Raw genomic sequence first — 20,862 nt, 5'->3', positions numbered from 1 at the left:
TGCACACATGCACACAGACACACACACCGCCTGTTTTCCATTAGTGCCAATTTCCTGAGCTGAGGAAACTGTGACTCCATGCATATGCCTTTGTTTCCTCCGTCATTTTGATGTTAATAGTTTCTGTATTATTTTAATTCTTTATCAACCTTCCCAGGGAGTGCAATTGAAAATGAGCCTTTTGTCTCAATGTGGCATAGACAGTAGACAGTATTGTTAATTAGTGTGCATTGTTACTGATAAAAAAGTGTCTCAACACCAAACAAAGCTAAATATTATAAAAAACCTTCAACTTTATTTTTATGTTCCGTAAGACAATGGACAGGGCTTTTTTTCCACAAGTCTGTTCTTCTAAGGCTTGCCAACCAATCATTGTGATCAACTAATCGTTAAGTCTGAGATTAATGGGATTAATTGTTTAAGCCCTCCACCGTGTCTCTTTGATTAATAGAATCAATTGTCTTAACGCTGCACAGGAGTCATACCAGTAACTCCTCAAGAAATGACCTCCAAACTGAAGAAAGCACCCTTTAATTTAATCTGACCAGGGCTTGTTTCCCAGACAAGGATTAAGACTGATCTCAGACAAATTGGTTCTGAATGTGGAACTAATATTGCACCTAGTTAGTTCTGGACCTCCCTGTCGGAGAACTGGGCCCATTGCAATGCTAAGTGAATGCAAATATATTGCGGGGGCACGCTGTGCATGGTAAATATACAACTGAGGGGAAAAGTGGGGTGGATGTGATGTCTTAGCCCGACAATTAGCCACTGTTCACTTTGCAGCCTCTGTGTCTTATCACATTTGGGGAGAGCTGCATGGCCAGCTAAATGGAGAAGGGTTCTATTGAACCACACTTTAGAGAAACCTCGAAAGCCACTTTCTTCGCTCTTCTACAGGTCTTCTCGTGGGTTACCTTTTTTATTATTTAGGTTAAAGTGGAATGGACATTGCAGTACTCCAAAAAGAGGCGTCATGCTCTTAGCAATGAGAGCTCCTTAACTATTGCCCAAATAATAGGGCTAACCGTGTTAACAACTCTGCTCTGACCCTCGCCCTCTAGGTCCATGTATGTGTTTGGGGGCTTCTCCAGCGTGCTCCTGAATGACGTCCTCGTCTACCGGCCGCCCAATTGCGAGGCCTTCGTGGACGAGAAGCGCTGCGTGGCGGCCGGCCCTGGGGTCCGCTGTGTCTGGGTCCATAGCCGCTGCGTGTCCTGGGCGCCGGGCCCCTTCAACGGCACCATGGACGCCCCCTTCTGCCCTCTGAAACCCGGTAAGGAGCTTTACGCCTCCAGTTAACCGTTGCTTGCCCAAGGTGACCGTGTATTTATAAGGGATGGAAAGCAGTTAACATTAGCTCAGTACAACATAGGACCTTGGGGACCCCTCAATTGAAGGGGAAAAAATCAAGGAATTCTCAAGGAATATGTTGATTAGATTTTTTTTTTTTTTATGCCTGTGAAGAGTCCATTTCCATTTTTCTTTTTAAAATGACAGTGTTTCACAGTATCAGGGATAGCAGAATACTTTTAAAATGAAGACACATCTAAGTCTTATTTCGGGGATTTCCCAGTCTCTTAGTGATGCCAGTCGTGATCCGGCTCTCGCTGACAGATATTTAGGTCACCGCAAAGTTGTATGGAATGGCAGCCTGTGCAGCGAAGGTGACAGAGCCCTGAATTAGCACTCCCAGTGGTATAGAGCAGGTGGAGTCGCTCCATAACAAAGGACAGGCTCAGTCAGATGGAACCGCAGTGAGGAGGAGACTCACTAAATCTCATCCCCAGCGGTCTCTGCGTCGCAGCCCATGAATAAGTGGGTGTGTTTCAGCTAAGACTCACTCTTTCACAGAGCAAGTTTGACTAGTTTGAAATGCAGGAAATGTAATGCATTTTTCAGGTTATATTTTTGGGGGGCTTTTTTAGATAGATAGATAGATAGATAGATAGATAGATAGATAGATAGATAGATAGATGGATAGATATTTTATTGATCCCCAAGGGGAAATTCAAGACAGGATTGCGAAGATCAGCTGGGAACTGAGTAGGAGAGAAATGGGGAGTGGGCTCGGGATGTGACCTCAGGCCGGATTCAAACCTGCCTCTCTGTGGGCACTGCACCAGTGTATGTGCAGGGCTGGACCGGGACAAAAAAATTGGCCTGGCATATTTAGCCCCAGCGGCCCTCCAATCGGCCGGGCACACCCACTAATACACAATCCTGGCAGTGTCCTAAAAAATCTATCTATCTATGGAACTAAGTGCCGTGGAGCACTGAAAGTGGATAAGTGGTACTCACTCACTTGCTTTCTGACTCAGGCTAAGGAGCACATTATCTCCATATTTAAGTATAAATACAATTATCAAAAAAGAGGCTCTGCTAGAATTCAAAGTATTATTCAAATGATTCAATACATTTCAACTATAGGCCTACAGTGCTCAATTGATAGCAGCACCAAACCATTACTGTATGTGTGAAGAGTTACTCACATGTTGTAGTAGACCTAACTGTAATTTATAACCTTAATCATTTATGATTTTAACAGTTTCCACTGCACATTGGACAATTTAAACATTACACAAAATAAATATAGGACGTTCTTGCCTGTTGCTGGAAATGATTTTTTTCTGTATACTACCTACATTGCTGGTACATTTTACAACGGTAGATTTGATTCTTTTGATGTCTTTCAATATCTTATGTAGAGCTTAGTTACCTTGTGCATGGAAATTACTTTTTGTAGCCTAGTCTACATTAGTCTTTTCGCCCCTCTTTACCAAGGGAACTCTTCCCTGACAGCAAAAAAGTTGATTCGACGTAGTGTTTTCTAAGCACTACGACGCTGAAACAATGATCACTCGCGCTGTTGATTCAACAATGAACTTTGGTCGTCTGACTGAAACCGACTAATCTGACCAACAGTCAACGTTGATTCGACACACCTTTGCCATCTGAGTTAACAGCAAGTCATTCGTTTAGCAAACTCATTACCATCCTCTTATCTTCTTGAAATGAATAACCTGTAGTCATTATCACCATTGTCAGCATGGCATGTCATGGCATGTCACAGACCTGCTCCTTCCCTGTGAGTCGTTGTTAATCATGAAGTTACATAGTTGCCGCAACTGCACTCTCTTCCAGCTGCTCACTGTCCCTCTGCACTGTAAGAGGCACTGCTTACCTCTCCTCTTTCAAGTTCAACCTGTTGCTGACACAGGCTCCTTGCCATATTGGATACATTTGTGTTGTTTTTGCACAATTGGCACCACCGGCCTTTACCCGCCCCAATTTCTACAGTACGTGTACTTTGTTTATCCATTTTCATGTGCTCACAGACTTTTGTCTCTGTGCCTAAATGGAAGTGGTAGGGCCTGACGAGAGCTGTTTTGGGCCGATCGTTGGCCAAACAAATTATATTATATTCCAGTGGCCCTAGGGTGCGTTGGCTCACCGGGAAAAAGCCCAGTGTGTCAGATGGCCAATCCGCCCCTGCGTATTTAGTATGGGATGCAGACTGCTGAACTAAAGCTCTCCCCCCGAAACAGGGAGTCTTGGCAAAATGTATTTTGGTATTCGAGCTTGACAGCCAATCAAATGACACCCCTCTATCCCCTCAGTGCTGTCACAATGTGTTCTTAGACTGCAGCTCTAAGGTTACACTTGGGATTCTTTTTTTACATGCGCAGGCATTCCACACGAGTTTCTCATTCACTATTATGATACACAAACACATTTTAAACCAAGAGGCCAGAGCCCAACTGGGAGGACAGGTGAGAAAGCGGATGAGGTGTGACTGTGATATTAAGAGTGTGCAACAACGGATTGAATGAATAATAAGAAGGTACTGGGGGGTCTACTTTTCCACCTCGCTGAAATCCCAACGTGTCATGTTGCCACCCAGTTACTCCCTCCCTCTGTCTCTCCCTCATTCTCTCCCTCTCTCCCTTTCCCTCTCCCTCTCCCTCTCTCTTTCGGGGGGAGGAGAGGAGGGGGTCTCTGGGAAGGCATCCCCAACAAGTTGGCTGTGGAGAGTGGATTGTTTCCCAGAGTTGTCTGCCCTGCTGGGCACTGCCAAGCCTTGTTTGATCTTCATCCGCCTTTCAAAACACAGCCAGGAAAGCGCTAGGCAAGCGGAGTGTGATCCCTCTCGCACACACACACACACGCTGTGTAAACTCCTGCTCAACTTGTTCAGTCTACTGTATGTGTGCGTGTCTACCTCATGTAACCACATTGCGAAAAAAAAAGGCCTACAGCTTCAGCATTATAGGATTTAAAAAATTAAAACCGGAAGGGCTGCGCATTGAATCATGGGAAATTTCCTCACCAAAGGCCAACGGCTCTTTTGTAAGTAAGAGTGTGTGTGTGTGTGTGTGTGTGTGTGTGTGTGTGTGTGTGTTTTGTAATAAAGAGAAAGAAGTCAGGGAAAAAATGATCCCTCTCCATCTCTGTCAAAGAAACTGCAGCGAAGGCAAAACGTAGTATCACAGAAAGCAAAGGATGGAGAGAATAAGGGAGAGGGAGTGCTAGGGACGTGTTAATTATTGAGTAAAGTGCCATCTCCTTATCATTTTGGAGGGAGGGTGGGGGTGAGGGTGGTTGGACTGAGGAGACGGGGCGGCACTCCCGTTCCTTGCGTAACTCCCGTTCCTTGCGTAACTCCCCTTGCTTTGAAGTCTTGTTGATTAGCGGTAAAGCGGCAACAGGGAGAGTATTTGGAGGGCAACGCGCTTCCTCGTCTCCCTGCGTCCTACTTTGCCTTGCATGAGCCTTTATGGAGGGGTGGAACAAGGAGCCTGATTCATTGAGGGCCCAATCTGGTTTGGTCCAGATGCTCTCTGGGCTGCCTATTATTTATCAGGACAGTCCGATTCCTTCCAAAATGGAGGGTTATTGGAGAGTCCTTTCAGTGCACTGACTACATGTGTAGAGGTGTGGTATTGTAAAGAGTGCTTCATTTAGTCTGTGTGATTAAGAGTGCAGACGAGTTTCAGAGCACATAGAGTGCCCTTTATAGAAAGGCGCTATGATGTTTTAATGATTCACAAAAAGTTTCTTGCCTTCAAGTTAAATGTTTTTTAACATTTGAGTAGTTGTGTTTGAGTTGAAGGGTAAATGTTTTGATAGCCTTTTGCCTTGGAGTTAAATAAGATACTGGTCGTGTGTGTGTGTGTGTGTGTGGAGATGAGCACACAAACACACACACCCAACAATTTAATAAAAGGAGTTTTGTCTGTCAAATTCTATTAGAGCTTATTTGGGCATTTGGTCGGCTGATTCTTTTTTGCCTGATTCAATTCCGCCCTTAATGAATCATGGCCTAGGGTGGCTTTCATTTCAGGTCATGAGCAGTAATCTGCTTTGCACCTTGTTGTCTTCTAATGGGGAGGGGGAGAACACATAGAGCCAATGCAATTGTAGGTGTGACCTGTTTATCGGCAAGCTAAATTTCATTATGGCGTTCCTATTTAATTGTTGATTTAAATGATTTCAGGTAAGTGCTGGGTAAACTCATGTTAATGGGTGAAGATGTGCTTCACACAAGCCGTAAGCTGGACAGGGAATGTGGCAAATGAAAAGCAAACAGTAGACGATTTGTCATGTTATGGTTTTATCAGTTTTGGGCCCATGTGGATAGATGCACGTGGATCATGTAGATCACTTGCTCTCGTACTGTAATTATGCATATTTTACTTTCCTCCTGATTAAACTCTTTTTTTTTTCCCCTACCCCACCTCTCATCTCTATCCTTTCTTCACCCTCCCTCTCTCTCTCTCTCTCTCTCTCTCTCTCTCTCTCTCTCTCTCTCTCTCTCTGCCACTATCCTAATTTCCTCCTCCATTCTCTCTCTCCTCCCCTCTTTCTCTCTTCACCTCTCTATCTCTCTCTCTTTCTATCACCAATGCGATCCTAATTTCCTCCTCCATTCTCTCTCCTCCCCTCTTTGTCTCTTCACCTCTATCTCTCTCTCTCCCTCTCTATCACTCTCTCCTCCCCCAGCCCCCATTGACGAGCGCTGCTATCGTTTCTCGGACTGTGCCAGCTGCACCTCCAACACCAATGGTTGCCAGTGGTGCGACGACAAGAAGTGCATCTCGGCCGGGAGCAACTGCTCAGTGGTGAGTGAGGCCCCAAGTCCAGCCAACGAACCCCCATATAGACCCAGTGGGCCATATGGACCTGCATTACATTGGCATTTCTCATTCTGGTAGACCAATGGGAGCATGGTTAGGCTTTCACTCTTCAGTTAAAGCAACACTATGTAAGAAGTTGGTATTTAGACCCTTTTTCAATGTTTTGGGTACCCATTTAGTGCAAAGACAACTGATTTTTGAGTCAGTGTGTCATCAAAATGAGTCGGTGTGTCATCAAAATGAGTCATTATTTTAAGGTAAAAGACCTACATAGGTCTTTAAGCCCATCACTGAAATGTTACCCTGTAGTGCCATAGTTAGGAAAGGCATCTTTTTGTTTTCTGGCTCTGTGTGTGTGTGTGTGTGTGTGTGTGTGGTGCCACTGGCTCAGCCCTTTCTCTCCATTGCCCTCTCAGCCGGTGAAGAACTTTACGCGCTGCACTTTGAGGAACGAGCAGATCTGCGCCAAGCTGGTCAACTGCAAGAGCTGCTCCCTCAACCGCAACTGCCAATGGGATGCCCAGCAGCAGGAGTGCCACGCCCTGCCAGGTGAGTGGAGCGACGCTATTGGCTGACTGTGTGTGTGTGGGGGGTGGCAATGCCAATCTCCTTGTCTGTCAATAAGCCTGAGCTCCACCATAGCAACCCCAGTCTTTTGTTCTGACTTGTGGAGTCTGATCAAGTGTCAAAGCTGACGTGGTTCAGGGCAGGGCATCTCAGTCACACCTTACAAAGAAAGCTCTGCCTAGACTCCTGACAGGCAGAGGGACGCTACGAAGGGCTAGTTCTGATTTGAATGGTTTTGAACAGCCGCCTGTAAGAGCCTCGCTGTGCTCTACGTGACCTTGTGTTGTGTTTCGTCCTTGCAGTTATTTTGATATTTTATGAAAGTTTGGTTTGTGTTCCATTTGATTCCTTCCATCTTTTTTTGTTGTACCTTTTTTGGCTTGTGTGTGTGTGTGTGTGTGTTTGCGTGTGTTTTGCGTTTGTGTTTGCTTGTGTGTGTGTGTGAGAGTTAGCGGAGGATGCCAACACTCCATCCATAATTCAATTCATGAATCACTTCCCCCCCGAGGCGGTGTGGCTACTCAGAACTGGATATCCGGCCCTCGTGTGTGATCTATTTTTGATGCTCATGACAGAGGCTACACACACACACACACGCTCACTCACTCACACAAACTTGTCTTCCGTCAACTGAGATGGAAGTGGGTCAGGTAGGATTGTTTTCTTGCTGGGCCAAGGCAAATGGCGCAGCTCTGTTAGAGAGTGAAGTTCTGGCAGACTGCGATGATCCAAGACAGAGTCTGTTGTTTTCCAAATCTCGCTGCCATCTCCGTTTTCAAGAGTGGAGATGGGGCTGAGTCATGTGATACTTCTGGATTATTTATTTATTTATTTATTTATTTATTTGTTTATTTTTTTTACTTGAATTAATTACATTTGATTTAATTTACTTATTTTTCTGAGATACTCAACACACCTGCTCTCGCTGCATTTTTTAGTCTGCCCCCTCAAAGAGCTGAGCTTTACTCACTGCTCACTGAATACACACACACACACACACACACACACACACACACAAGAAATATATGCACAAACACACACACACACACACACAAAATATATGCACAAACACACACACACACACAAAGAAATATATGCACAATCACACACACACACACAAATATATGCACCCACCCACACACACACACACACACACACACACACAAACACAAGAAATATATGCACGCACACACATGCAAGAACACAAGCAAGCACACACTCAAAACACACATGCACACACATAAAGTTTATAAACATGCGCATACACTCAGTCAAAACTGCAAAACACACACACACACACACACACACTCACAAACACACACACATGCATGCACACACACACACACAAACAAGAAATATATGCACACACACACACACACAAAAGAAATATATGCACACACACACACACACATGCAAGACCACAAGCAAGCACACACACAAAACACACACATGCACATACACTTCAAAACACACACACACACACACACACACACACACACACAGGCACACAGGCTCCCTCCCCTGCAGGCTTCCCTTCACTCATAAGATGAAAATCACAGGGGTTGTTTATATTGCTCCCAAGCCTTTAACTCTATGCAAATGTGCCTTTATAGACCACTGAGACTGGTGCCAGTGGGGTGGGCTTTTTATATGGAGAAAACACTCCAGAAATGAAGCCGTTTTTTAATCTCGCCACACCGTGAGAATCCGCTGTGCTGAGTCGAACCCAGATGAGGCAGATGCCCGTGGATGGACGCCACCTAACGGCCGGAGTGACCTTGAGGCCTAGCCTGCCGCCAAAGCCTCGGGCTCGCCTAACCACCTTTCCCTCTCTTTCCCACCCCCACCCCCTCCTAAACCCCCGCTATGCAGCTCAGCTCTGCGGGGAAGGCTGGAGCCATGTCGGGGAGGTGTGCCTGCGCATCAACTCGAGCCGCGAGAGCTACGACAACGCGCAGCACTACTGCAAAAACCTGGACGGAAGCATCGCATCGCTCACCAAGGCCAAGCAGGTGGACTTTGTCCTGGAGGAGTTGCAGAAATACCAGCTGCAGGAGAAGGTGTGTATCTCTCAGTGCGTGTGTGTCTGTGTGTGTGTGTCTGTGTGTGTGTGTGTGTGTGTGTGTGTATGAACAGTAGCTTTCATTTTGAAATAAAAAAAATGAGAGGAAAGGAAAATGAAAGGAATATATATATTCTTTGTCTAGACAGTTTTTACTAGATATAATTGAGTTTAATTTAACTTCAATACAAGATTTTGACCATTTTGTTACATCTTTATTTCGACTTACCTCAAGTCCAATTTAATTTTAATTTTCCCTCTCACTTGTATGAAATAATAAGCTCTTGACTTGAGATAATAATAAAAAAAACTTGAGTTTGTCAGTGAGCCTGCACAACACAAACTACAGGTATGAATCAAATCAAATTAAGGCCTACAACCTGCTTTTCTTGTGTGTGTCCCTGTTATTCTCAGGGCGATCTTACACGACGCCAGTTTTTGTGAAACCGTGAGGTTTTTGTTATCGTTACGCCTTTGGCGTGGTACAATAACGCCGCAATTTAGGAGACTGTAACCGATAGTTTTGAAACCGCTTCCGGCGGAATTTTGAAACCGCCAACTTTCGCTGGCGTAGACGCTTCTAGTAGGTGCGGGCCGGCAATTTTATGACGACATAGCCCCACCTCTCAACTCCGCACTGACCGACACGCTGCTTGTCAAAACAAACCAAACATTTGTTTATCGTATTAAAGTGTTTTTTGCTTTCCCCTGTCATGATTTATGTGCACAATGTAGCCTATCAGCCTTTTGTTGCTAAGTTAGAAGCACACGTTAGCTTAACTTAGTTAAACATTAGCTTACTGCATGTTCATGTTTTCTCCAGTGGTGCTCAGACCTAACGTTAATGCAATGCGTAGGCTAAGCATTTGAAATTTCACATGGCAGTCATATACCTTGAAAATTAACTTTATTAGTTTACCAGTTGAATTGAAAACCGAATTGTCTGTAGTCTTCTTATTTCATGCGACTGCTCAACAGTTTCAACAATGTTTCTACGCGATTCACGCAAATTAAACTAAGACTCTGCACGGCCGGCGCCATGGACTTGTCTGGCATATGCACTACAGCATATTTAGCTGGTTACACCTCTGTATGTGCAGGCGAGGTTTTTCTTTACCGGTGTCGTTAAAGGTGTGAAAGCGGTAAGAGAAAATTCACCCGGCGGTTTCGTGTAGACGTACCCTTAAAATGGACTGGGTTGGTTTCTTAGATCTGTCTATCTGTTTACTCCGTATTACTTCAGAAGCGTGTCTAGGAGAAACAGGTCAGAAATCGGCAATCTCCAAGTAAAAGCTCATAAATTCAAATGAGAAAATGAGAAGATGGAATAAGTTTGTTAGAGAAGTAAAACATTTAGCTGATCACTGTAGATTGCTGGGTAATGTGTCCTCTTGTAAATAACAGTTAGCATGTGATTTAGATTAGCTATGCACAGCAGTTTTGTTTGTGGTTAATAAATCAAAATGTACATTTGGGTAACATGCTAATTTGGTGAAGAATACAAAGTGAAGTTTGAATTGTAATGTCTGGCAAAAAGTAAAGCAAATAGTCCCAAGACTATTGCTATGAAATCAGAGATAAAAATATGCCCAATGTTTTTTTTATATATATATATATATATATATACCCGCACGCCTGTGCATATCTCCTCTTTAAGTGTGTGTATATATGCCTATGTGTGCACACATGTGTAATGTAGTTGAGAGGGGTCAGATAGACTACATCTGGTCTTTGTGTGAGCAGAGTGAAGCTGGACTGGAGTATGTTTAGTTTGTTTAACCTAAGACTATAAGCCTGCTTGCATCTTATCTGGTCTACATATCTACCTGTCAGAGGGTGATGGTGAACAGCCACGCTGCTCGCCCGGTCGCCATCCATTCACTCCCATGTTAACAGAGTGTTTTTCATCGAGAACACTGGCTTTTCTTCCGCCATTCCCCAAGTGACACTTACTCCTGGCACGATCTGCTGTTTTCTAAACTAAACCACCTACTGCTGCTTTTGTGTGTGTGTGTGTGTGTGAACCTTAACTGACCCTGTGGGCTGTTCTGGAAGGTTCTGGACGTTCATCAGTCCCTGTCCAATTTTCTCACGCACCCTCATGTCCTAATTGTCTTTTTGGCTCAACAGTAACTCCTATTTCTTTGACTCTGAAGTGCACTGCGAAGTGGAAACAGACACATAAAAACAGCGCATGTGTTAAAAAAAAATTCTTCTGTCTTTCTCTCTCTCCTTCTCTCTCTCTCCCTCCTTCCCTCCCTCCCACTCCCCTGCTCCCCCTCCCCCGCTCTCCACCCACTCACCGCAGAAGCTGTCGCCGTGGGTCGGCCTGCGCAAGATCAACGTGTCGTACTGGGCGTGGGAGAACACGGCGCCGTTCGCCAACACCTCGCTGCAGTGGCTGGCCGGCGAGCCCAGCGACTCGGGCTTCTGTGCCTACCTGGAGCTCAGCGACAGCACGGGCCTCAAGGCCAACGCCTGCACCGCCACCACTGATGGCCTCATCTGCGAGAAGCCTGTCGGTGAGCCTGAGGGATGGAGGGAGAGAGGGAGTGAGGGGGAGAGAGCAGGATAGCCTGCAGATGGGCCTTGCTTATGATCCCCTCCCCTGCCTTGTGATTTTGTATATATCTGTGTGTGTGTGTTTTGTTCTAGTGTGTCTAGTCAAGGTGTATTGGCTGCTCTTTGTCACTTCAGTTCTTCTGGTGTCCATTGTGTTTTTTTTTCTTAATGTTAATACTTGTTTTTGGTGTACTCTACCTTCAAGCTGGTCGTTTGTGTTTTTCTACTCTCTCTTCTCTCCCTCTTGCTTTTTTTTTTTTTTTGTTTTGGTCTCTATTTGTATTCCCCTCCTCTGCTATTTAGTTATATTTTTCTGAAGATGTGTTTTATCTTCCACTTCTCTGGCCAGCTCTCCCTCTGTGCCTCGACAACTCGTTTTCTGTTCCCATTCACTCCTCCCTCCCTCCCTCCCTCATCTTCTCCCCTCCCTCATCTTCTCATTCTCACCTCTTTGGGTAAAAACTAACACCCAAACTAATGCCTATGAGCAGGAGGTAGTTTTTCAGCCCAAGGTGAATGAAACTGCAGAACCGCTGTGTGTGCTTGTGTGTGGGGTGTGGGAGGGGGGTGAAGTGGGGTGTGTGTGTTAGTCTTTGGTGTGATCCTTTAAATCAGCCTCCTCTTCACCAGATGCTGGATTAGTCCAGAATCCCTTCCCAACCCATCCGTTTCCTGTGCACTCCCCACCAGGAAGTGATGCGCTTCATCAAACCCAATCACGGGCCTCCAGTAACTGTGGCTCTCCGTGGAGAACAGCTGGCCATTGATGCCATGCCCCCCCCCCCCCCCAGCCACACACCCATTTCCCACCCACATCATAAACATGCATGCTGGCATTCTCCCCCCAGCATCACCTTTCCCCTAATGCAGCATCACTTACCCACTGAGTCAAACTCTTTTGCTTCTAGGATCAGACCAGATATAAACTTATCTCCTGTCTCTCAGATATCAGATTCCAATTTGCAGTGCTTTGTTGGCACGACATGCTTCTTTTGTGTTGCCAAAGTATTCATACAAAGAATTAAGGGGATTGAGGAACACCGTTGTATGGATTCACACAGACTTAAACCTGCATAAATTGACTGACACAGTAAAACAGAAAAACAAAACAATAAACAAACAAAAAAAAACCCATTCTTTTTTTTTTTTTTTGTTGTTCTCCAAGCCAACTAACTGTTCCTCCACACACTGTGACAGTTTTTGTTTCTCTGTCTCTCTCGTGCAAATGCCCCCCCCCACCCCCTCTCATCCTCAGCCCACCTCCACCCTTATGTGCCAACTCTGTGTGTGCACCTGCAGTGAGCCCCAATCACACTCTTGATTTCGATCATCAGCCCTATACACTTATGCACACACACACACACACACACACACACACACACACACACCACACACACACCCCTCACTTGTTCGTTAGTCCCTTTCTTGCTCTGTGCTCTCTCTCCAAGCTAACTAACTGTTCCTGTACTGCACTGAGACTGTCTTTCTTTTCTTTCTTTCTTTCTTTCTTTCTTTCTTTCTTTCTTTCTTTCTTTCTTTCTCTCTCAATTCTCATTATAAGTTTGTTTTATTTCCACCTCCACCCCCCTCTCCCTCTTCTCAATCTCATCCTACCTCCACCCTCATTGCCCTCATGTGCCAACTAACTCTCTCTCTCTCTCTCTCTCTCTCTCTCTCTCTCTCTCTCTCTCTCTCTGTGCCCATACAGTAAGCCCCAATCAGAATGCCCGCTCCTGCAGGAAGCCATGCTCGCTGCGTACCAGCTGTGCCAACTGCACCAGCCAGACCATGGAGTGCATGTGGTGTGCCAGCACCAAGCGCTGCGTCGACTCCAACGCCTACGTCATCTCCTTCCCTTATGGCCAGTGCCTGGAGTGGCAGACCGGAGAATGTGTGTGTAAGTACCAAATAAGTTATTTGTGTGTGTGTGAGGGAGATAGGCAGGCTGAGTAAGAGTGAAAAGCAAGAGAAGTGCGATAAATTGGAGTGACTTTAATTCAATACATCAGAAATCTCGGCTCCCAGGAAATGGAGAGGAAGAGGAGGAGGAGGAGCAATGGGAGATGGGTTGGGCAGGGTGGGGGCTGCCTGCTCTCCTTTGTGTGTGTGTGAGTGTGGGATCAACATGTGTCCTCCTCCTGTGGGTTGATGTGCTTGCCTCATTACCAGTGTTTGGCTGCGTACCTGCATTGGAGAGTGCATTGTCTATGTCCTTGACAGTTCTTGTACAGTCCTTGAGTATATGCACCTGTTTGTCTGCATGTGTATGTACTCTGACTGAAGGCCAATTCTTCAGCCTGGTGTACACATGCAAGCAGAGTGACTGTGACTGATGTACATGTGAATTTGTTGTTCGTGTACTGGGGTCTGACTGCTGTGATGTTGTCATGGGGAAAAATAATCCCTTTCTCTCTGTGTGTGTGTGTGTGTGAGAGAGAGAGAGAGAGAGAGAGAGCACGTCTGTGAGTGTGCATCTGTGCCACTCTGGGTCCTCTATACTTACGCGTCCTGGGAGTGGGAAGAATTAAATCAAATGTCATCTCCGTCTAGCGCCATGCGCTGGCTACGTGTCTGTCTGTTTGTGTGTGTATGAGTGCACACAGTGTGTGTGTGTAGTGCCACGTCCCTCCATTGGGAGACTGATGTTGGGAGTAATGAGCTGAAATGAGTGCTTCGGCAGCGGTAGTTTTTTTATATCTAGGACAGAGATGTAAGTCAGGTTTGGCATGTCACACTCTCTCTCTCTCTCTCTCTCACACACACACACCCCTTCCCCCTTTGACATTGACAAATAACAGTATGAAAGCTGGCATTGATCTTAGACCCCCACCCACCCCACCCTAACCCCACTCCACCCTAACCCCACTCCACCCTTGCTTTCTCTTAGATGAGCATTGAAAAACTCGCCAATCCGTCGCTATCCGTCTACCGTGTAAACTTTTCAATCTTCTCCTTGTAAAAGCTCGACAGGAGGGCTGGGGAGAAGGAGGAAAAAAAAAGGCAGCGGCTCCAGTGCAGTGTGTTCTGGGAAATGAAAGCAGTCAGCAGCATATGTTCCGTCTCTCCATCGCCGCAGTGCTCCTGTGGCGGACCGCGCGCTTGGAGTTCTGGGAAATCTATAAGCTGGCCCTGGCTCTGGCTTCTCTAAATGCCCTTGGTGTCAAGCACAATCATTTTTCTTCAAAACTGCAACCCCCCCCCCCCCACACACACACACACCTCTCGAGTTAGTCAGCAAAAGCATGATATTAATATAACATACGACTTGGATCGGATCCTTTAAATAATTGACGTCGAGTCCCCCCCCACATGTAGTAGTGGCCTCATGCTGTGTCGGTATTTGTCTACCTTGACAAGAGAGTGGAGCAGGGGAGGAGGAGGATTAGAGAGACGTCTTCTGCGCTCCATCATATGACCATCACACCAGATAGTACTGCTGGAGCCTCCCTTAAAGCCCAGTGGGGTGAAACTCTTGGGAGACCCACACACACTTACCAGGCGTGTGTGTGGGAATTGAGATGAAGTTCTCTCATGCATGCAGCCACTTCACATGTCTCGCTTTGGTCCTTTTTCATCTCTCTCTGTCTCTCTCTCTCTGTCTCTCTCTCTTTTTTTTTTTCTCTCTTCTCAATCTCCTGTGCTCGCGTATCCCTGCCATCTTCCTGACACTCCCCTGGGTAGTGATGGGCTCTCCATAATGCACACTCTGATGGAAAACCAATTAAAAGCCTTCCGTCAGGAAGTGGGGTGGCGCTGCAGCCGTCTCTGCCTCAGTCGCCGTTAGTCAACAGAAGTCGGGGAAATCTGAACATCACCCCCCCCCCCCCAATACCAACCTGTCGCCCCATCACTTACTCTCTCGCTTATCCGCAGAAAAATTTCTCCTGTCAGAGTCGGAGGGACCTGGCAATGATTTATTCCTCTGTTATTAATCCAACCCCTTCCCCCCAATGTCTCCAGCTTGCAGGAGGATTATCTGTAGGGTCCGTGCTAGGCACTCTGTCTCTGTCTGGTGTAGGGATGGGCATTGAGATCCCAAACGGCCCGATCCATCGGAATCGTGTATATTTCCAAGGTTATTAGTACAGTCTTGCCCAAACCTGTTTGTGTGTTTAAAGCTGCTGTTGGTAAATCTGACAGATTGAGGGGATTTAGCCAAAATTTTTAATGTTTATAACTCTCATGCCCCTCCCCCACTACCACTGAGCACCCTCTCATTGAGTTGGTGCTTGTCAGTGCACACCAGACTGCACCAGACTGTGATTGACAGTCAAATCTCACACAGCCCTGCTCTGATTGGACCTGAAGCTGTGGATTTTTGCAAAACAAATAACAGGCTCTAGGTGGAGGTAGAAGTGCAGGTTTTTTCTCTAAAACTGGCTGATTTATGTTGTTCTGTCAGAGCATAGTATCGGTTTCAGTGAATATGATCAAAAAATCTTGCCAACTGCAGCTTTAAGCGTGTTCTCTACACCCATCAAATGTTACCAAGCGCATACATCATTTATGTTGAGAAATTTTTTTGTATCAGTCACTTTTATAATATATTTTTTATCAGTCACTTTTATAATATATTTTTTTCATGTTATGTCCTTCTAAGAAAAAGAGCATTGTTATTCCACACTGCTCTGCCCTGATTGATGCTAAAAACACGTGTAGGCCTACTTTTCCACACACAAATTGACCAGTAAGTAGTAATGCAATCGTTAAAGAATCAGACCAGCAGAGGCATTGGTTTCTATCAGGGCTGGAAATGTACTTTTTATAATGTCAGCATGAATGCTGTAATTCACCAGCCACTATATAGTAAATCAATATTGTGTGTCTGTAATCTATCAGCCACTGTCATATTTTACCAGCAATTGGCTGGTGCTAATTTCCATCCCTGCTCGTGTGTGTGTGTGTGTGTGTGTGTGTCAGTAGAAGTGGAGCAGCTGTTCTGAGACGGAATATGCACGTGTGGGTGGAGGGATGCAGAGGTATGGGTGGTGTAGGTTAGGTGTTCTGTTCATACGTTGTGTGTATGTTTTGCATATTGGGTTATGATTGGCTTGGAATGTGTTAGAGTTTTATTTATGAATTGTTGTTATGGACTCTTTGTGTGTATAAATATAGGGATTATGCTGTGTCTGGTGGTCTGCGATTTCGGTGCCACGCCAGCTGACATTCTCTTAAATCTCCTACTGACTTTTGAATGGGAGGCCTTGAACTGAAGGTCAAATCTGGAGGCACTCTCCCTTTCACCCTCTCATTTTGCTTCTCCTTCTCTATTTCCGCTCTCTCTCTCCTCTCTCTCTCTCACTGACGCACACGCACACACACACACTCACACACACACACACACACACACACACAGGCCTTTGCGCTACTCCAGATTGCCTGGTTCACCTTTACTCCTTCACATCTGTCTCTTCCTGTCTGTCTGTCTCTTCCTGTCTGTCTGTCTGTCTGTCTCTTCCTGTCTGTCTGTCTGTCTTTCCTGTCTGTCTGTCTGTCTGTCTGTCTCTTCCTATCTGTCTGTCTGTCTGTCTGTCTGTCTGTCTCTTCCTATCTTCCTGTCTGTCTCTTCCTATCTGTCTGTCTGTCTGTCTGTCTGTCTGTCTGTCTCTTCCTGTCTGTCTGTCTGTCTGTCTGTCTGTCTGTCTTTCCGTCTCTCCCCCGCTGTCTGTCTGTCTGATCTCTTCTTTACCTTCCTGTGTGCGCACCATGGACACGTGTCTTGTGAACGCTGCCCTTCCGCTATGTTCTCTCCTCCGACAGGCGTGTTTAGCGAGAGGCCATGCTGACTAATCCAGCTCTTAACGCCGCAGAGTGCTAAAACGAAACGAGAGAGGGGAAAAACAAGCACTCTAATTTCTACTTTCCCCGAACTGAGGCGTGTGAGTGAGTCGGAGAGAGAGAGAGAGCGGGAGGAGGGAGCAAGAGAGAGGGCGAGAGCGCGGGAGGAGAGCGGTGATTTAGCTCAGCGTTCTCGAGGTCGGCTGATTTAAGGCGCTTGTACACATGCTCGGCGGGATCAAAGGGGATCAAAGGGGGTTTGGAGAGCAAGTCGCAGCTGTAGCAGGCATTTCATTAGGGTGTTGTCAGGCTGGCTAAATTGGCATTGATCTACTAGCCGCCGTGCGCCCGCCGACTTGTTTCCCAGCGGTGGCTGGAGCGGCGGCAGCAGTAGCAGCACAGTCGTCTCCGCTCCGCTCCCAGGGTCGTCTTCCCTGCATCTTCCAGCTGCCTGCCTGCTGCATTCCTCACGCCTCTGTTGTCATGGTTGCGCCAGTTACCATGCAGTGGTTGGTGATGGAGAGTGTGTGTGTGTGTGTGTGTGCATGTGTGTATGCATGTGTGTGTGTGTGTGTGTGTGTGTGTGTGTGAAGACATACAAGTGATTGTCAGGAGGCAATTGTCTCTCTTCTGACAATTGGGAGACATTTTCTAGAAAGGTTTGATGGTGGGTGGAATGGGCTTCTCTCCTTTTCTCTTGTTTTTCTCTCTTCCCTCTTTCTCTCCCTCTTCCCCCTTGTGAAAAAATGTGGTATATTAGGGGAGTTGTCGTGACTGTCAGGTTAAGTTAGGGTTCAGTTTTGATTGATCGTGGCTTGTGCCAGTATTGCTGATATGGGGATATTTCAACTTAATGATGAAGGGTTTTTAGAAGTCAAAGCCTCTCCCCATCCTGCTCTATCCAAAGCCAGATACCCAAATCAGTCAGGAATTGCATCATTTGTTTTTTTCCAGGCCAAAAGACAAGGTTAAATGGGCCATGTTTGATCTGCAATCTTCCTGGTCAGGTAAAGCGTTAGCAGGCGGCCGCGGTGAGTAAGTACACGAGTAAGATCAGGGAGGTGGGGGGGAGGGCCGGACCCTGAGCAGATGTTATGCTGCGTGCTGGAGATCTCCCACAGAGAAGGGGGGCAACGCGACGCTGGAGCTCTTCTGGTGCATCTGTGAGCTTGTCGGAAATTGAGACGGAAGGCTGAAGTTCGGAGGTGGCATAAAAGGTTGATTGGTCTCCGTGGACCGTCGTGGGTGGATTTGACGTTTCTGCTCATTTTTTTTTTTCTTCTCCCTCTCTTTCTTTTTTGTCTTTTCACCTTCGGACCTCTCCTTGTGTTTTCAGCTCTTGATGCAGGGCTCCCACATACCATGAACATTCTGTAAGGACAAACAAATCCAAGAACATTAAGGAATATGTTCCTTTGTCACTCTCTGTTTGCATCTTGTCTGCACATACAGCAGTAGTAGTAGATAGTAGACCTTTAGTCGCTGTGTTCACACATTTTATTGGAAAGCGGTCAGATGCTTGACACAGTGTGTGGAAGTTCATAATATTTCTTGTGGAATTCTGAGTCATAACAATTTCTCTGTCAAGAATGTAGAGGCTGTTCACTCCGTAGAAACTTTAAATTGAAAAAAATGAATGAAAGATCCTTTAGAATAAAAAGATTTTTCTTTCTGCTTTTGCTCTTTTCTCCTATCTTTTTTTCGCTCTCTACTCCTGTCTTTCTTTCACTCTTCTCCCATCTTTCTTTCGCTCTTTGTTCCCCATCTTTATCTCCCTCTTTCTCTCCTCTTCTCTCCACACTCTCTCTTTCCCTCACTTTCTCTCATTCCTTCTCTTTGTCCCCTCACCGACCCACAGCTCAGAACTGCTCGGGGCTGCGGACCTGCAGTAAGTGCCTGGAGCAGCCGGAATGCGGCTGGTGCGGTGACCCCAGCAACACGGGCCGGGGCCAGTGCATGGAGGGCTCGTACCGCGGGCCCATGCGCAGCCCGGCCAAGCTCAACCAGGCCCAGGGCCAGCAGGGCAACGCTCTCACCCACAGCCAGGACATGGTGCTGGAGCCTGCCCTCTGCCCCAAAGACAAGGGCTACGAGTGGGCCTTCATTCAGTGCCCTGGTAAGACACTGGTCTTTAAACATGCATGTTAAATCCCCCTTGCATACCTACTAATGCCAGATGGAGTAGCAGTCATGCTTATTTGTACTCATAGATAGATATTGTATGTTTTTTGATTTTTTGATTGTTAATTCTACCAAATTGGCATGGTGGGAAATTACAGATTCAAATGCAATTTGTCAGCAGGCTTTTTATCAGTGTCTTTGAGAATGTTTCCTTTCATCATGAAGACTCAAAGTGTGTGTGTGTGTGTGTGTGTGTGTGCTTTCTTTCAGCTTGCCAGTGTAATGGCCACAGCACCTGCGTGAACGGCAGCGTTTGTGAACAGTGCAGAAACCTCACCACGGGCACTCAGTGCGACACCTGCATGCCCGGTTACCACGGAGACCCAACCAACGGCGGCAAGTGCCAAGGTGAGTGTCATGAGCAGCATTGGCCAACAGGGGGCACTGAAATGTCACTTTGTAGTTTCCTCTCTGAAAGCCTCAACTTTTTTCTGTCATGTATTTGCACACTCAGACAAACATAGACACACACAGACAGGGGTGGGGTGGGGTGGGGGGGGGGATGTCTCAGGAGAGGTGAACGTGTGCTCTAGTAGGTGAGATGAACCCCCACAGGCTGCCTGTGGATGTGGGGGTGTGAGGCAGGTAGAGTGAGAGTTTGTGTGTGTTTGTGTGTAAGAGAGAGACTGCAGGTGTGTGTATATGTGTGTGTGTGTGTGTGTGTGGGGGGGAGTTGGGGGGGGTGTATGTGCTTTAGCCCCAGAGGTTCACAGTCAGACAAATGTAGCTCTGAAAATACCTGTTCAACACACACACACACACACACACACACACACACACACACACACACACACACACACGCTTGGTTGAGAACAAGTGGAACTGACTCCCCTGGCTCCCCTGAGCAAAGTGAGAGTGGACTCGTCTCCCGTGTTCCTCTCTAGCCTACCCTACCCCAGCTCACCCGGGCCCAAGCCGCAGTGTCCCAGTGTGAGCCCAGGGACTTTAATTAGCTCCGTTTGGAGCCCAGTCGGCCAGCAGATTGAGCCGGTGGACCAGACTTCCCTCCAGGCACTTCAAGGGGAGCCGACGCGGCACTGCGTTTCCCACCCTGGCAGGAGGGTGTGTGTGTGTGTGTGTCTGGTGCATGTTGAGCCGTCCACTCTCTCATAGTCCTGGACATCTCCGGTCCCCAGCAAGCTGAGGAAGTAATAATCTCTCACAGTGGTGTTTGCATGAGGCTTCAATTTAACTGCAAATAAACAAAAAACACTAAAAGTGTTATTATTGGGTTTTGTATCATTGTAATGTTTTTTGTAATTCTACCACATTGCCATCAAATGAGAACTGTAATGACAGCACCTGAGGGCAGACAAGATAAAACCAAAATATAAAGCCAAAGTTAAACATACTCTGTGACCCAGGGGTACAGCAGCAACTGTCATCACATTCATCGATTTAAAGGTGTTTCCTCAGGTGTGACTTATTGTGTGAATTGACACATGCTGATTCTATATATAGCTTATGAAATTATTTCCTTTTAACATGTGAAGCGCTTTGAGGATATCAAAGTGCTTTGAACGGGACACCTTCATGAGCGGTCCTTGAGAAGCCATGGAAAAATGTTGAAATGTC

The 20,862-nt window shown here is 46.4% G+C and overlaps 1 protein-coding gene across 1 annotated transcript in view; it reads left to right on the top strand.

The window, feature by feature from the left end:
• atrnl1b (attractin-like 1b) overlaps nt 1-20,862 on the top strand; it is a 137,079-nt gene that overhangs the window by 38,177 nt on the left and 78,040 nt on the right. The window contains 8 exon segments of the mRNA XM_048232840.1: nt 1,065-1,276; nt 6,004-6,122; nt 6,554-6,686; nt 8,577-8,764; nt 11,075-11,288; nt 13,037-13,225; nt 18,965-19,222; nt 19,498-19,635. Coding sequence (XP_048088797.1) covers nt 1,065-1,276; nt 6,004-6,122; nt 6,554-6,686; nt 8,577-8,764; nt 11,075-11,288; nt 13,037-13,225; nt 18,965-19,222; nt 19,498-19,635 — 1,451 coding nt within the window.

Source organism: Alosa alosa, chromosome 22 (genome assembly GCF_017589495.1).
Source record: "Alosa alosa isolate M-15738 ecotype Scorff River chromosome 22, AALO_Geno_1.1, whole genome shotgun sequence".
Taxonomy (NCBI): domain Eukaryota; kingdom Metazoa; phylum Chordata; class Actinopteri; order Clupeiformes; family Clupeidae; genus Alosa; species Alosa alosa.
The sequence above is the reverse complement of the archived record's forward strand: the minus strand, read 5'-3'. Positions and strand labels throughout refer to the sequence as shown.